At 39.9% G+C, this 12,838-nt stretch overlaps 2 protein-coding genes across 5 annotated transcripts in view; one reads left to right on the top strand and one right to left on the bottom strand.

Moving 5' to 3' along the window:
• Positions 1–1,892, top strand: part of LOC105448929 (P protein) — a 5,982-nt gene extending 4,090 nt beyond the window's left edge. The window contains exons 14-17 of the mRNA XM_011687804.1: positions 85–318; positions 453–711; positions 980–1,073; positions 1,200–1,892. Coding sequence (XP_011686106.1) covers positions 85–318; positions 453–711; positions 980–1,073; positions 1,200–1,290 — 678 coding nt within the window. The 3' untranslated portion in view covers positions 1,291–1,892. The remainder of the gene's footprint in view (positions 1–84; positions 319–452; positions 712–979; positions 1,074–1,199) is intronic.
• LOC105448930 (histone-arginine methyltransferase CARMER) overlaps positions 1–11,909 on the bottom strand; it is a 14,122-nt gene extending 2,213 nt beyond the window's left edge. Inside the window, exons 1-8 of one of the 4 annotated variants that reach the window (XM_011687805.1) lie at positions 11,694–11,909; positions 10,790–10,927; positions 10,109–10,603; positions 9,746–10,012; positions 9,431–9,653; positions 9,000–9,286; positions 7,361–7,497; positions 5,181–7,116 (exon numbers count right to left, since the gene is read on the bottom strand). In XM_011687805.1, coding sequence (XP_011686107.1) covers positions 6,988–7,116; positions 7,361–7,497; positions 9,000–9,286; positions 9,431–9,653; positions 9,746–10,012; positions 10,109–10,603; positions 10,790–10,927; positions 11,694–11,826 — 1,809 coding nt within the window. In that variant the 5' untranslated portion in view covers positions 11,827–11,909 and the 3' untranslated portion in view covers positions 5,181–6,987. Of the gene's footprint in view, positions 1–5,180; positions 7,117–7,360; positions 7,498–8,451; positions 8,712–8,999; positions 9,287–9,430; positions 9,654–9,745; positions 10,013–10,108; positions 10,604–10,789; positions 10,928–11,693 lie in introns of those variants that run through there. The other 3 variants (XM_011687806.1, XM_011687807.1, XM_011687808.1) reach the window with 3 other exon arrangements.
• Positions 11,910–12,838: the final 929 nt, after the last annotated feature.

Here is a 12,838-nt window from a genome sequence, read left to right as displayed (position 1 = left end):
GGGGGGGGAGTCTTCATTGCTTCGACCACTAATCGCGGCGATTTCACGCATTTTTTTTTTTTTACGAGCATGATTCTTTTCCAGTATCCTATTAGAGACAGGTGGTTGCTGGCGAAATCGGGATGCGTGCTAGCCTTCGTAATCACGCTCTTCTTCCTGCACAGTCTACCTCAGTTACATCTGTCCTTGGGCTGGATCGCTCTGATCGGCGTTCTGCTGCTTCTGATACTGGCCGACAGCGAGGATTTCGACGGCGTCATGGCGCGCGTTGAATGGAGCACCTTGCTCTTCTTCGCGTCGTTATTCATTCTCATGGAGGTAGTGTGTCGGGAAAACTCTATGAAAAAATTCCTTTTGCCAATTTTAATGTAGACCCTCCTCGAGACGCAGTTTTTTTTTTCGGATTGAAAAAAATTCGTCGGAAAGTTTAACGGCATTTGAAAAATAAATAGGCGCTCTCGCGTATGGGCCTCATCTCGTGGATCGGCAAAAAAACCGAAGATTTTATTCTGTCGGTCAACGAAGAGTCTCGATTAGCGGTTGCCATACTACTGTTGCTCTGGGTGTCGGCCTTGGCTAGCTGCTTCGTCGACAACGTACCGCTCGCGACCATGATGGTGAGAATCGCGACGAATCTCGCCCAAAATCCCGAGCTCGGCCTGCCTATGCAGCCTCTGGTGTGGGCACTGACATTCGGGGCTTGTATGGGAGGTAAGAAATTTTCTAGATTCAACGGTCGTTCTCGCGAAAACTAAGTCAGTCTGAAGCTGCACGAAGTTCGCTCCCAAAATTATCTTGCGAGCTTTGTGCGGCATCAGCGATTTGGTTCCCTCAAATTACACGATTTCGCGTTTGGATTAGTCGAAGGCCATGCGAAAGCTGGCGCTTTCGAACGCGGCGGCAAGAGCGCCAGTTTTTTTTTTTCAGTATTCACATGGCCGAATAGCAGTGTTGCTTAGCTATAAAGTTATGTTTAAAGGAAATGGAACTTTGATTGGAGCTACTGCCAACGTTGTTTGCATGGGTGTCGCGGAACAGCACGGCTACAGATTCAGTTTCATGCAATTCTTCAGGTGAGTGAGACGTCACGAAGCCGCGGCTCGACAGGAAATGTGTCACCGCGTTTCGGAGATTCTTGTCATTTCCCGTCATTGAAGTATCGCGTAATCAAAGGCCGACGCCGCGTGATTGTGTTGCAGGGTAGGATTTCCTATCATGATTACGAGTACCATAACGATTATGGTATATCTGATAATCGCCCACGTCGTCTTCGAATGGAACGGAAAATAAGTAACGGAGACACACGAGTGAGGGATCTGTTCAACGTACAAGAAAAAAAAAAGATGCTTGTACTCGTTATTGTACTTATTATATAATTTTTTTTTAAGAGTAGAGAATATCCATTGCGCAACATTTGCCGAACGTAGTTCTGTAAAGTATGCTATGCGAAAAGAGAACATAAAGAAGTATGTTACGCGAAAAGAGAACCTAAGAATCGATATGGACAAAGTCGTTTTATACTTCCAGTATATTTCTACATACAATTTGTTATCACAAGAAAAAGAAAAACTCTGTATATCTCTGTGTAACACGGCCGAACTTCTCTATTCTTCCCTCCAAATCTTATTCTTATTCTAATGACACACGCGTAAGATAAAAATGTTGCGCGTCTTGTCTTTCGTTCGCTTTTTTTTTTTGGTAAGCAAACTTGTGCATGTGGTCGCACAATCACGTGGCAAATATTCAACGGAAAAAGCACTACAGAAGAACTTCAATTCGTCAGAAGAACAGCTGTTTCAGAATAGAAGAGTTCTGCTATATGTAAAATCAGTTATATTGTAATATAAATATAACTGTAAATCTCACTTGCAATAAATATTGTTTTCTCAAGATCCTTTCCGCTTGTCTTTAACGACGAAGCACAACGATATTAAACATTAAATATTAATAAAGAAGATTACAATTGGCAGGTCGTAATTGCAAAAAGGTTTAATGATCACATAAAATACACATACACATGCTAGACGATTCGTTGAAATATTTTTTTTATTAAAAATGAGGCTCTCTGGGAGAAGAGAAAAAGATCTCAATTCCAAAGATTGCCGCCCGGCGGATTTCGACAAAATCAAATAACTTATCGCAAACTTTTTATATTCGTGTCCTCCTAATGCATATTATGACCCCACAATTCAGCGTAATACAGTCGCACTCGAGTTAAACTGCATGTCATAAAACCTGTTCCTTACAAAAATAATAATAATAAATGACAGTAAATTATCATGTGATGCATCGTTAACGCGCGAAATTTATTAAACTTATACGAGTATAAGCGTGAACGTTAAGAGTTTACTGAACTTGTTTGCGTTTAACAAACGACATTCAGAATCGTGTGCACACAGTGTACACGAAAAGAAATTTCTTACAAACGATAAAAAAAAGGGGCTGCGTTTGCTGTAAAAATATTGTCCTATTTACAATGAATATAACGTATAAGTAATGTCATGTTAAAAAAAACGATGTCTCCGCTTCACTGTAATCTGTAAGTACCACAAATTTCAAATGATACGTCAAATTGCTTCTCTTCCACTTGCATAGAATTTTATTCCCACACAGGCGGAAGCGACATACTTTTATATAAATCGTACGTTTTGGATTTCGAAGTTTCGATAATCTGCAAAAAAATCTATAGAATTAGCCGTTTGTCATCTTAATTAAAAAAAAAAAAAAAAAAAAAACAAATTTATGTGGACATCCAGAATGTTATTTGCTGAAATTGCAGAGTATTGCCGAAACATTACTTGAAAAACTCACGCGAACGAGTATAGTCTCACAGATGTAACGAAGGAAATCGTCGGTTCGAAAAAGAAACTTATCTTAAACATGACTGATCAATTTTACTACACAGTTACACTATAGATTATATTTGTATGAGTCTGATTTTAATGCGATTATACAATGTTTTCGTCAAGTCAGCGCCTACGCTCTTACCGGGAAATGCGAAATCGTGAACGAAAATCTGCATCTTGCTAATATTCGTTAACGCCGAACTGCGAACGAACTTAACTTAAAGAACAAAATCCAGACACTTAGCGCAGTAAAGGCATTCTTCGAGCTCGCGTAACTACCTGAGATATCTTATATAGTTTTTTTTTTTTCAGTCGTTGAAACGCACAGATTCCTATATAACACTGCTGGACTACTTAATACTCGGATATACCGCCAGAAAACATACACGAGCGAAAGCTAGCTAACGAAGTGTACCCCAGTTTAGGAATAAAATGTTCGAGATGTCCGCGATTCAAGAAAAGAAAATAACTTGGATTTGGAGAAGCCGACACACACATACGTATCCTTCAACGGAGCATCATACATATCGGTTATGTAAAATCTTAAAAAAAAAAACCCTCGGAAGAATATACAAAAAAGAAAAACATCGCGAAGGATGTAACTGGGATGAGATATGTAGTGTCGCGTTGTATGTTTCTCCGAGCGGTGTAGCAGTCTTATATATTCGATATTTCTAACGGTACAAAAAAGAAAAAAACGCACACATCTCCACGTCAATGTAAGAGAGCGCCGAAAGCAACATCTAGACGCGCAGTCGATATTAAAACCTGTCGCCCCTAATATTAAATCTTCGATCTGTCGATATAGTGATGTAGAAAAGGGTGTGGCGAAAAAGGCGAAGTTGCGCGTCTCAGGTGTTGCTGACGGTGTTACCGTCCCAAAGAAACGAGTGGAAGAAGCAAGTCCTTATTATTAATTATTACAACAAACCATGCAGTATTAGTAGCACTTGTGGAATGCCTGTCACGAGATTGGTTTGTATATTGTGCCGAGGCGCGTTATTAACAAGCGTATGATACTTCCTGCCCTCCGGAAATACTTCATCGAGAAATAGCGACGCGCGGTAATTATTCGCAGGTGCACACGTGCACGCGAGGTACGAGGAAAATCCTGTGTGCAAGAGAGTAAGTACAAAATTATCTAGCTTTGATTTCAAGTGCGCCAGTGCGTCGCGCGTATCGTGATCGCGTGATCCGCCTCCTCCCGCGTCTCGAGGAGCTTCTCGATTCGAAGAGTAACGAGATTCGTAGAAAGTAACGCGTAGCGAAGCCGCTGCGAAAAAATTATCTGTCACATTCATTCATCGGCGATGAGGTAACTAGGAGGTGCATTTCAGATGGCAAGTGTGTGTGCGTGCGTGCGTGTGCGTGCGTGCGTGCGTGCGTGTGTGTGTGTGTGTGTGTGTGTGTGTAGATAACAAATAAAGTGTAACTTCCTTAAAACTTAATAAGACTTAAAGGAGTCCTCTCGAGATCTTAGGGTAGTGTGTTATACGCGATATAATTCACCAGGAACAGAACGCTTGAATAATACTCTTTTGGAGATATCTACAGGATATTGAGATCTTTTTTTTTTTTAATTTTCTCCCTGAAACGCAAAATCACAACTTGCTGTTATCATGGGGTTTTTGTTTCTACGGTATAATAGTCTTTCGCTCAAACTTCATTATGACACACGACTGTAATCATATTTTCTTTATCTAACAAACAACTGTTGTATCACTAAACTGTATCTCGACAATTTATAATTTATGTGATCTTTCGATATCTCATATAAATTAAACAAGACAATTATGTATTTTAATATCAATTGCGGTAAGAAGTGTGAATACATATCCTTCCAGTGAATAAAATAAAATTTCGAAAAAGATTTGTTTGTATCATATATCTCTTAAAATATTATACAAACAATCCGTATCCTGCATCTTCAGGTCGAAAAATATTATTTAGCTGTACTATTTCTGGTGGAACTATTTCTGGTATATTCTTAAACAATATGTAAAAATTATTCGAGGATATGTGTGTATATACAGTATTTCCATACACATTGGCGACTGACGGTCTCTCTCTCTCTCTCTCTCTCTCTCTCTCTCTCTCTCTCATTCCCACATTTATTTGCTGGACTAAAAAATTCTTAATTAAATAAAGCATCATCAAATATGGAATATAATATCCAACACGTTGCTTTGTTTACAAGAGACTGCACGTTCCATGTTTCCACAATTTAACCCTTTTCACTCAAATTAGTGTTAGGAATGATAAAAAAATTAGCAAAGATAATTAATTAATATTTTATCATAAATATTTTAGAATAAATATAATTTTAATAAATATCAATATGTGATGACTGTTTTTTAATTAATTAAACTATAAGAAGTACACTAGACGTTAAAATAATTGTGCAGTGACTGAATTTTGGATCGCTGTATCAATGAGTGAAAAGGGTTAGATGTTGAAAAAATCATTAGCTGTGTATTTTACTTCATAACTATTATAAATACAGGGAATATGCGTGTTTCCAAGTATCACTACTTATTATATGTGTACAGATCGTCGATGCAGAAAAACGTCCATTTTCAAAGATCTTTCATCATTGATTACTTTACTAATATCATAACATACAAAATACATGTAGACGTGATGCAAAATTTGACGCAAAAATGACTTTGATCGTATGTTTATAAATGCGGCGAAGAAAGAACATATGGTATATATCTTTAATTTGTGAATAATATAGCTCGAATACTACAATATGTTGTATTACATGCGTAATGGATTTTTCACAAAGACTCTTTCAAAACAGACATTTCTCGCGACTTATAAAATACATGTAAAAAAAAAATTAAATGTAACGTAAAGCTACATTTTACGAATTACAGATCGTTAAACCTATAAGATTCCATTCGAGCGGTCCTGTCCAGTGTGTACAGTGAGTTTGTGATAAAACCTGCAATTACATTTACATACTATGGCAATGTCACATACATAATACAGGGGTGATTTTAATGAAATCCGTCGCGTTTCCTCTTTTCTAGATGAAGTATCCCACGACCTACGTTTGCGTCATACATTCAGATATATATATACAATTTATATTACGAAACATAATCGACAGATTGAACGATTGCCTCACACCCATCAAGCAATTAAAACGTCTCGATTACGGATTTGACACGGGACTAAAATATACGCGACAATATAGCTCTAATACTCGTTAAAAAAAAAAGTTGTACTTCCTCGCGTTTTGTGTCATGCTAACGAAATAAAGACACGTCGATTAAAACCCAAGCGCAAGAGACATCTGAATAACAGGTAATGCCACAGAGTGCTTTACAACACATGCCCCTATTATGTATTATTGCTCTTTGCACTTCTCGAAAATGTTTCTCGAAACGTCGCTGGTTTTTTTTCCTACTCTAAAAACTCGTGTAAAAGTCGCTTGATATCGAAACCCAACCAAGCCAACGGCGCAGCATAGTAAAATATGACTGTCTTCGAGTACTTGGAGTCGAGTTCTAAATCATCTGAATTCGAATTAAAACAAACGGATCGCGCGCGACGCGCGCGCGATCATTCCCGATTCCTTCCTTTTATTAATAAGTTATCGTTTCACGGATTTATGTCAAGACTTCGTAAAATAGTGATGCCTATACTATAGCGACTGTATATTGTCATTAAAAATATTATATTTTCACGTGGATATATTTGGCAAGCATGCACGTCGATCTGGAAGATCTTTTCCATTTCTTTTCCGAGGGACGACCAAAAATGAAAAATCGACTGTATGAGAGCTAAATGACAACTACGAGAGGACGGCTCGCAGTCTTTTCCAACGTGCCTCCCACTGAGACTTATTCCTGACGGGATTCCAATCGAACGCAAACCCAGGACTGGCTGTACTTTTGTTTGTATAAGCGACGTTGCTGTGGCTAAAGTCTGAATTGAGATTGGCCAGGTCGACGGTACTTAAAATTCGTACAGCGGACGAGAGTCGGAGCTTACTGGTCGGGGAGCTAAATACCAGTTTGCGGCCTTGCTTACTGTTGCTGCCGATGTCTCCAATACTGCTACAACTATTACGATTGTTATGTAATTGTTTTACTTTGCGGGAATACTCGGCGAGAAACGATTTCGCCGTAGATCATTGCCGATACGCCTGCGGCGTAATGCCGTTCCCAGGAGTCACGTAGTCACCGATCATCAGGCTGGGATTCACTGGATAATGAGAAGTGTTGCCGAGGACCAGCGATTGCTGGAAAGTAACACCAAGCTGTAGCGCGAAAGTCACGCAAGCAGACGTATTGTTTTAGTTTCCGTCTCTCACGTAAATTATTTATTAAATGTATAGCAAACTGTATATTTATTTATTTATATATGTACACACGCATATCGTAATAAATCTTCAGCAGAACAATTATTTCATGCTTGTGTGATTTCTAGAGCATTATTGCAATTAGAATACATTCTTTATTGACAGCTTATTGTAAGTATGCGAATTTCCGAATTGTACTCACAGTGGCGGGCGACGTAAACATATTTGGAGTTATTCCACCGCCTATCAATTGTGCCGCTTGTGTGCTCGTGGCCGTACCTCCGACGCGACCTCGTCCTGTACTCGAAATGGAGCCCGGATGAATGTTTGGTTGTCCTCCTGTTACATAAAAATTCGTACATTTTTGTTGTATGTACGAATAAAACGTGTAAAATACAGTCTAATAATATAAAATAATGTACACAAATATTTTATACTACACTATACCAATATTAGACTACTTTGCATTTTCACTAAGTGAAAAAAAGATTATTATATTTAAAAGTGAAAATGATTCAAAGAATATAGTTGTCTGTGTTTGAAACAGTATAATCGTTATGATAAAAAAATTTTGACGTTATGCAAAACTACTAAAGAAATGTTACAATTTATAATTAAATTATTTAATAAAAAGATATTTATGTAAACCACATTATTTATCTACTAAGCGATTAATAATAAAAAAAAATTCTTCTAATATCGGTTTATCGTCAATTCGTTAACAGTAAATAATAAAATGATTATAGCTTATATCTAAATGTTGGGAGGAAAAGAATACATTTTATTTTACTTTCTTAAATGGGATATTAGAGAGAAGTATAGTTAAATATTTATAAATCCATACTACTAAAAACAAGTTTATTTACATTTAGATTCTACAAAATATGTATAAATTAGAACAATCACAAGGAACTTTTTCTTCTTTGTACAAATATCTTCCATAATGTAGAATAACAAAATAAATGTATCCATTCCGTAAGTATCAATACAATTAAAAAAGCCGACAGTGATTTGATAATTTGACATTTACATAATAAATATTTAATCTGCAATTATAACAATATCAGCATCCAATAATCACAAAAGTAATTTATATTCAATATCAATCTTTCATCTAAATGTTTTATCAACTGCAATTATTATTATTATTATCCATAGGAATTTCTACTTCACAATTTCAATGTGTATACAAAAAAAAATCATTTCTACGTTAATACCATCTAATAACTTCAAATCATTCTTGTATAGACGCTACATACATAAATGAGAGGTCTTGAAAATATTATATTCATATTTCATATTAATATTTTCTTTAATTGTACGTTTACATGGAAGGAATTGTTAAAATAGAAGATCTCAATTGGAGTAAAACAGTAAAACTTTGGCAGAAAAAACGTGAATTATAATTTTCTTGTATAATACATTATGTAAAACGCAGTGTGGTAAATAATATACTGCAAAAAACCAGTAGACAAAGGAAACAGATTTTATTTTGAGCAATATTGGAATTTAGGATGTCTCAGATTATAAAGACGGTCATTTATTAGACATCACTGAAAAGAAACGTTTTTATATTTAGATATTTTTATAAATATTGCATATAGCGAATACATAGAATGTGGGCCGCGATCATTCAATGACCATGTGGGTACCCTTCATACATTTTGCGACACAGGATTTCGATAAATACGTTTTGAAAAATCAGATGTCGAGGAATTAAAAACCACTACATGGCGCGCGACGGGCATGTGGCAAGAAAACGCTGATTACAAATGTTATATATTCCACACGGCACAATTAATACATGTAATGATACACTGAAGAGTCAAACCAAACCTTACCTATTGCCAGCAAATTATTTGGATTTACTGTTGCGCTTGTATCCATCGAGACCTCCCCGAGACCGTTAACCGACATTCCATTGACCATGTTCACCGCCTGTCGCGCGCCCTGCGTATCCAGGGTCGTCCAGTAGGACTCGCTGGGCGAGGTGTTATTTAAACCCGGTGGCGGCTGCGCCGCGGCGCCTGTGTATCGGAAGTAAGGATTTTTCAAGTCTAGGGTGTTGTTACTGCTTTCCAGATTCGTTCCTTCGAGCTTCAGTTCTATTGTTACGTCGTAGGATTGTCTGAAACGAATATATACACACCATGTAGTATACACGCAAGATAAACGGCAAAATGTAGAGATACAGAAATGTAACCGCGTGCCAAGTATCGGAATTGGAGACGGTGCCAAAAGTTGCGAGCCACAGATACGTGTAGTTCCTCACCTTTTATTTGCTATAAGAATGACTTTCCCGGAGAGTAGCTGCCCGCTTTTACAAAACAATGGATTCTCTAAGAGACAGCGCACTTGATACCAGTGCGTGAGAGGTTCTGTAGGAGCAGTACTTAACCAAACTTGTTGCGTGGATCCGATAAACGCTACGTCGAACCAAAAAGCTAAACCGTGGCACGTACCACTCTCCAGTATGTGAAAATCGACATTAATCTCTAGAGGGGGGACACAATTTATAGAACGTTAGCAGTTTCACATTATTATATCTCGTATACATTCTAATAATAATTTTCTTTTCGCTCCATACCTATTTTATGTAAATCAGTCTCATCAGCTGTTTGGAAGTCTACTATGTGCCTCACAGATTTCGCCATACATATTCTAATATCAAAAGTATCGACAATCGGTTGTCTAAAATATTCCTTAATGGCGTTATTTCTCATGGCAGAGAGATCGACCCCGTGGAAACATGTCTGATACCAAAAGTTGGCCTTATTGAATTGTTCCATGTAAAGATTTTCGTCGGAGAAGGGTGCGATATGCAGATCACCTCTGGAGGGAAACATTCTTCCGCCTGCGTATAAAAAGAATTTAATTAGAGAAAAAGAAAAAGGAGTGCAGCGAAAGGAAATGCATAAGTGGTGAATTATTTTCCCGGGAACATATTTACCTGGACTTAACCACTTTTTCGCATGGAGATAAGTTTCGAGCATTCGTTCATTATACAACATGTATCCCATAGGCTCACTCACTATACAGTCCACTTGCTCGGGTAAATCGATCTCTTCTATCTTTCCGGCTATGACTATTATTTTATCAGATAAATTATTAGCTGCAACTAGAAGCTCGGCGTGATTTGCCATATTGCTCGCCTCCACGGCGTACACCTTTTTCGCGCCGGCTTGTATGGCGAAGAACGATAATATACCAGAACCAGCTCCTACGTCTAGCACAACTTTATCCTTGAAATCAGACAGATTCCCGAGAATCGCTCGCTGGTACGTACTGGTCCTAATATAATCCTGCATCATGTTCTGCTGCTGCGAGAGATAACCGTAAAATTGGAAATACTGCATCGCCGAGGATTCTTCTGTTCTTTCGTTAAACGCCGACACTCCTTTCCCCATCTTGAGTTTTACTATGTGCGAGTGAAAATTGCGGAAATCTGTGAATGAAATACACGTGCGTTAAAGCCCTTGTGGCTATATATTTCTCTGGATTAATAGAAGAAAAATATGTGCTTATGATCTCTATCGCATAATTGCGTGAGGAATTATGCGATAGAAATCATAAGCACTAAATTCTCAGTGGGAGAATAAAAATTGGGCTGCGAGCGAAGTCACTGGCTCACCTGTTTCATTAGCAAATGTAATCAGTAAGCTATCTGTATCGAGTGTAAAAACATAACTTCGAGACGATACACGAGAGCATTCGGTACTGGGAGTCACTGGGAATTCCAATAGAGTCGTTTTTTCCCTGCTGCCGACATCTAAAATGAACGTTGAAAATGTCAATTTTCTTCCTCGTACATTATTATACGTGTCAAAGAGCGAGAGCACGCAGCAAAAAATGTAATCGCATATACGTATATATCGTTCATAAAAATAGTCACAAAGATTATAGAGATAATATATGCTTCTCTGATTAAAGCAACACTTTTAGTGATCAATAAATTCCTACAATTCAACCTACATCCTCTTCCCCTCTCAATCTTACGATATTAATACGGTAACCTTTCCCCGGCGTAAAGTACAACAGTTACGTCAGTATATCGCATAAACAATAGAATTCGACCGGAGCTGTCATTGCAGCGAAATCGTAATCGGCGTCTCGGCACAAGTGGCGAGAGAAGCGAGTATACAATTCGCTCCAACGAGCAGCCGAGAGGCGTGCACACGCTAGCGGGAGAGAGAGAAAGAAAAAGAAAGACACAAATTGGGGAAGAAAAGAAGAGGGAAGGACGCGAATCGGTAGAGGACGACGACGACGCGATATCGACCGGCAATCGAACCGGGAGGTCCTCCTTCGGCGCTCCGACTCGAGCCGGAGGAGAGAGGAAGAAAAAAGAAAAGAATCAGCGCGACGCGACGGGAAGTGTGGTTATGTCTGTCCGGGTCGCGGTCGGTTTCGTCGGTCGCGTGATCGATCAGCCGCCGCGTCGTCGTCGGCCGCGCGTCGGCCGTCGCGGACCGCGCGACGGGAATTTCGCGCTGGGGCGCAAAAACGGGCCGGGTAACCCGCCGCGATTACGTTACCTGAGACGAGCTCGACGCTGAGGCCCTGCGGGTCGTAATTGATATTGAGCGCGACCGGTTTGTTGTACTTCGGCGTGGACTGGCCATTGTTTGACAGAGCCGAGACCGTCACCGCGCGAAACGTCTTCGCCATTTTTCGCTACACCGCGTGTGCCAGCGCGCTTCCCGAGACGCTGTTTCTCTTTCCCTTCCCGTCCCCGCTCGCTCGCTCTCGCTCCCTCTCTCTTTTTCCACTCCGCTCGGCTCTCTCCTACTCCTCTTCTGCCGGTAGCAGAGCTCCGTAACGTTACGCCGCCGCCGCCTCTCTTCGTGCGCCTGCCGCCGCCGCACCACTCGCGTGAGAAACAAAAGCCGCCGCCGCCGCCGCCACTGCCGCCGAGTACAAACGACACCTCGGACAGAAGAGAGAGAGAGAGAGAGAGAGAGAGAGACCAACCCCTCGGCCAGGGCCGTCACTGCTGCGCTGCGCTCTGCGCCGCTGCGAGATCGCGCTGATTCTCGCTCGCTCTGGCTCGCGCCCCGTCGCGTCGTCGGTCGTTCCCGGACGCCGCGAGGTGCCGCGAGAATTCGCTTACGGCGCCGTCGCCGCCGACGCCTAGCCACCTCCATCCTGGGCTCACCGGATACGTAGACGTGCAAATTCTATCACTGTTACTGACCGGTCGCCTCCATTTTCGCCGTTATTCAAACGACACGATTCCCGCCAGTTTCACGCTAATCAGGATCGTAGCTAGACTCCGAACGAACCGGATGGCTGTCCAGGGACGCCGAGAGATAGGCGCAAAATTTAAAATTATTAATACATATCTTGCTCAGAGAGGCCGATTGGAATCACTAGGATTTATGATCGTTTTAACGACCATTTTTTTATTTTTTTTTTATTTTTTTATTTAACGACATGCATTCGTCTCGGAATAATTATGCACTACATTATCCCATCCACAGTTCTCGATTATTTGAAGAATTTAAAATTTGAACATGCGACTTGCCTTTTTGCATGTCTGCAATCTGTTTTACGACATACCAATCTATAAAACGTTCGAAATAATATTCGCGGAGTAGGATCTCCATTCCGAATTGAAATTCCGCCCAGAGAAACGAAAGAAAAGTGCGGAAATCCTATACACGTGGACAAGAGAGATATA

Source organism: Wasmannia auropunctata, unplaced genomic scaffold (assembly GCF_000956235.1).
Source record: "Wasmannia auropunctata unplaced genomic scaffold, wasmannia.A_1.0 LD336078.1, whole genome shotgun sequence".
Taxonomy (NCBI): Eukaryota; Metazoa; Arthropoda; class Insecta; order Hymenoptera; family Formicidae; genus Wasmannia; species Wasmannia auropunctata.
Note: the sequence above shows the minus strand (reverse complement) of the source record. Positions and strands in the feature narration are given on the sequence as shown.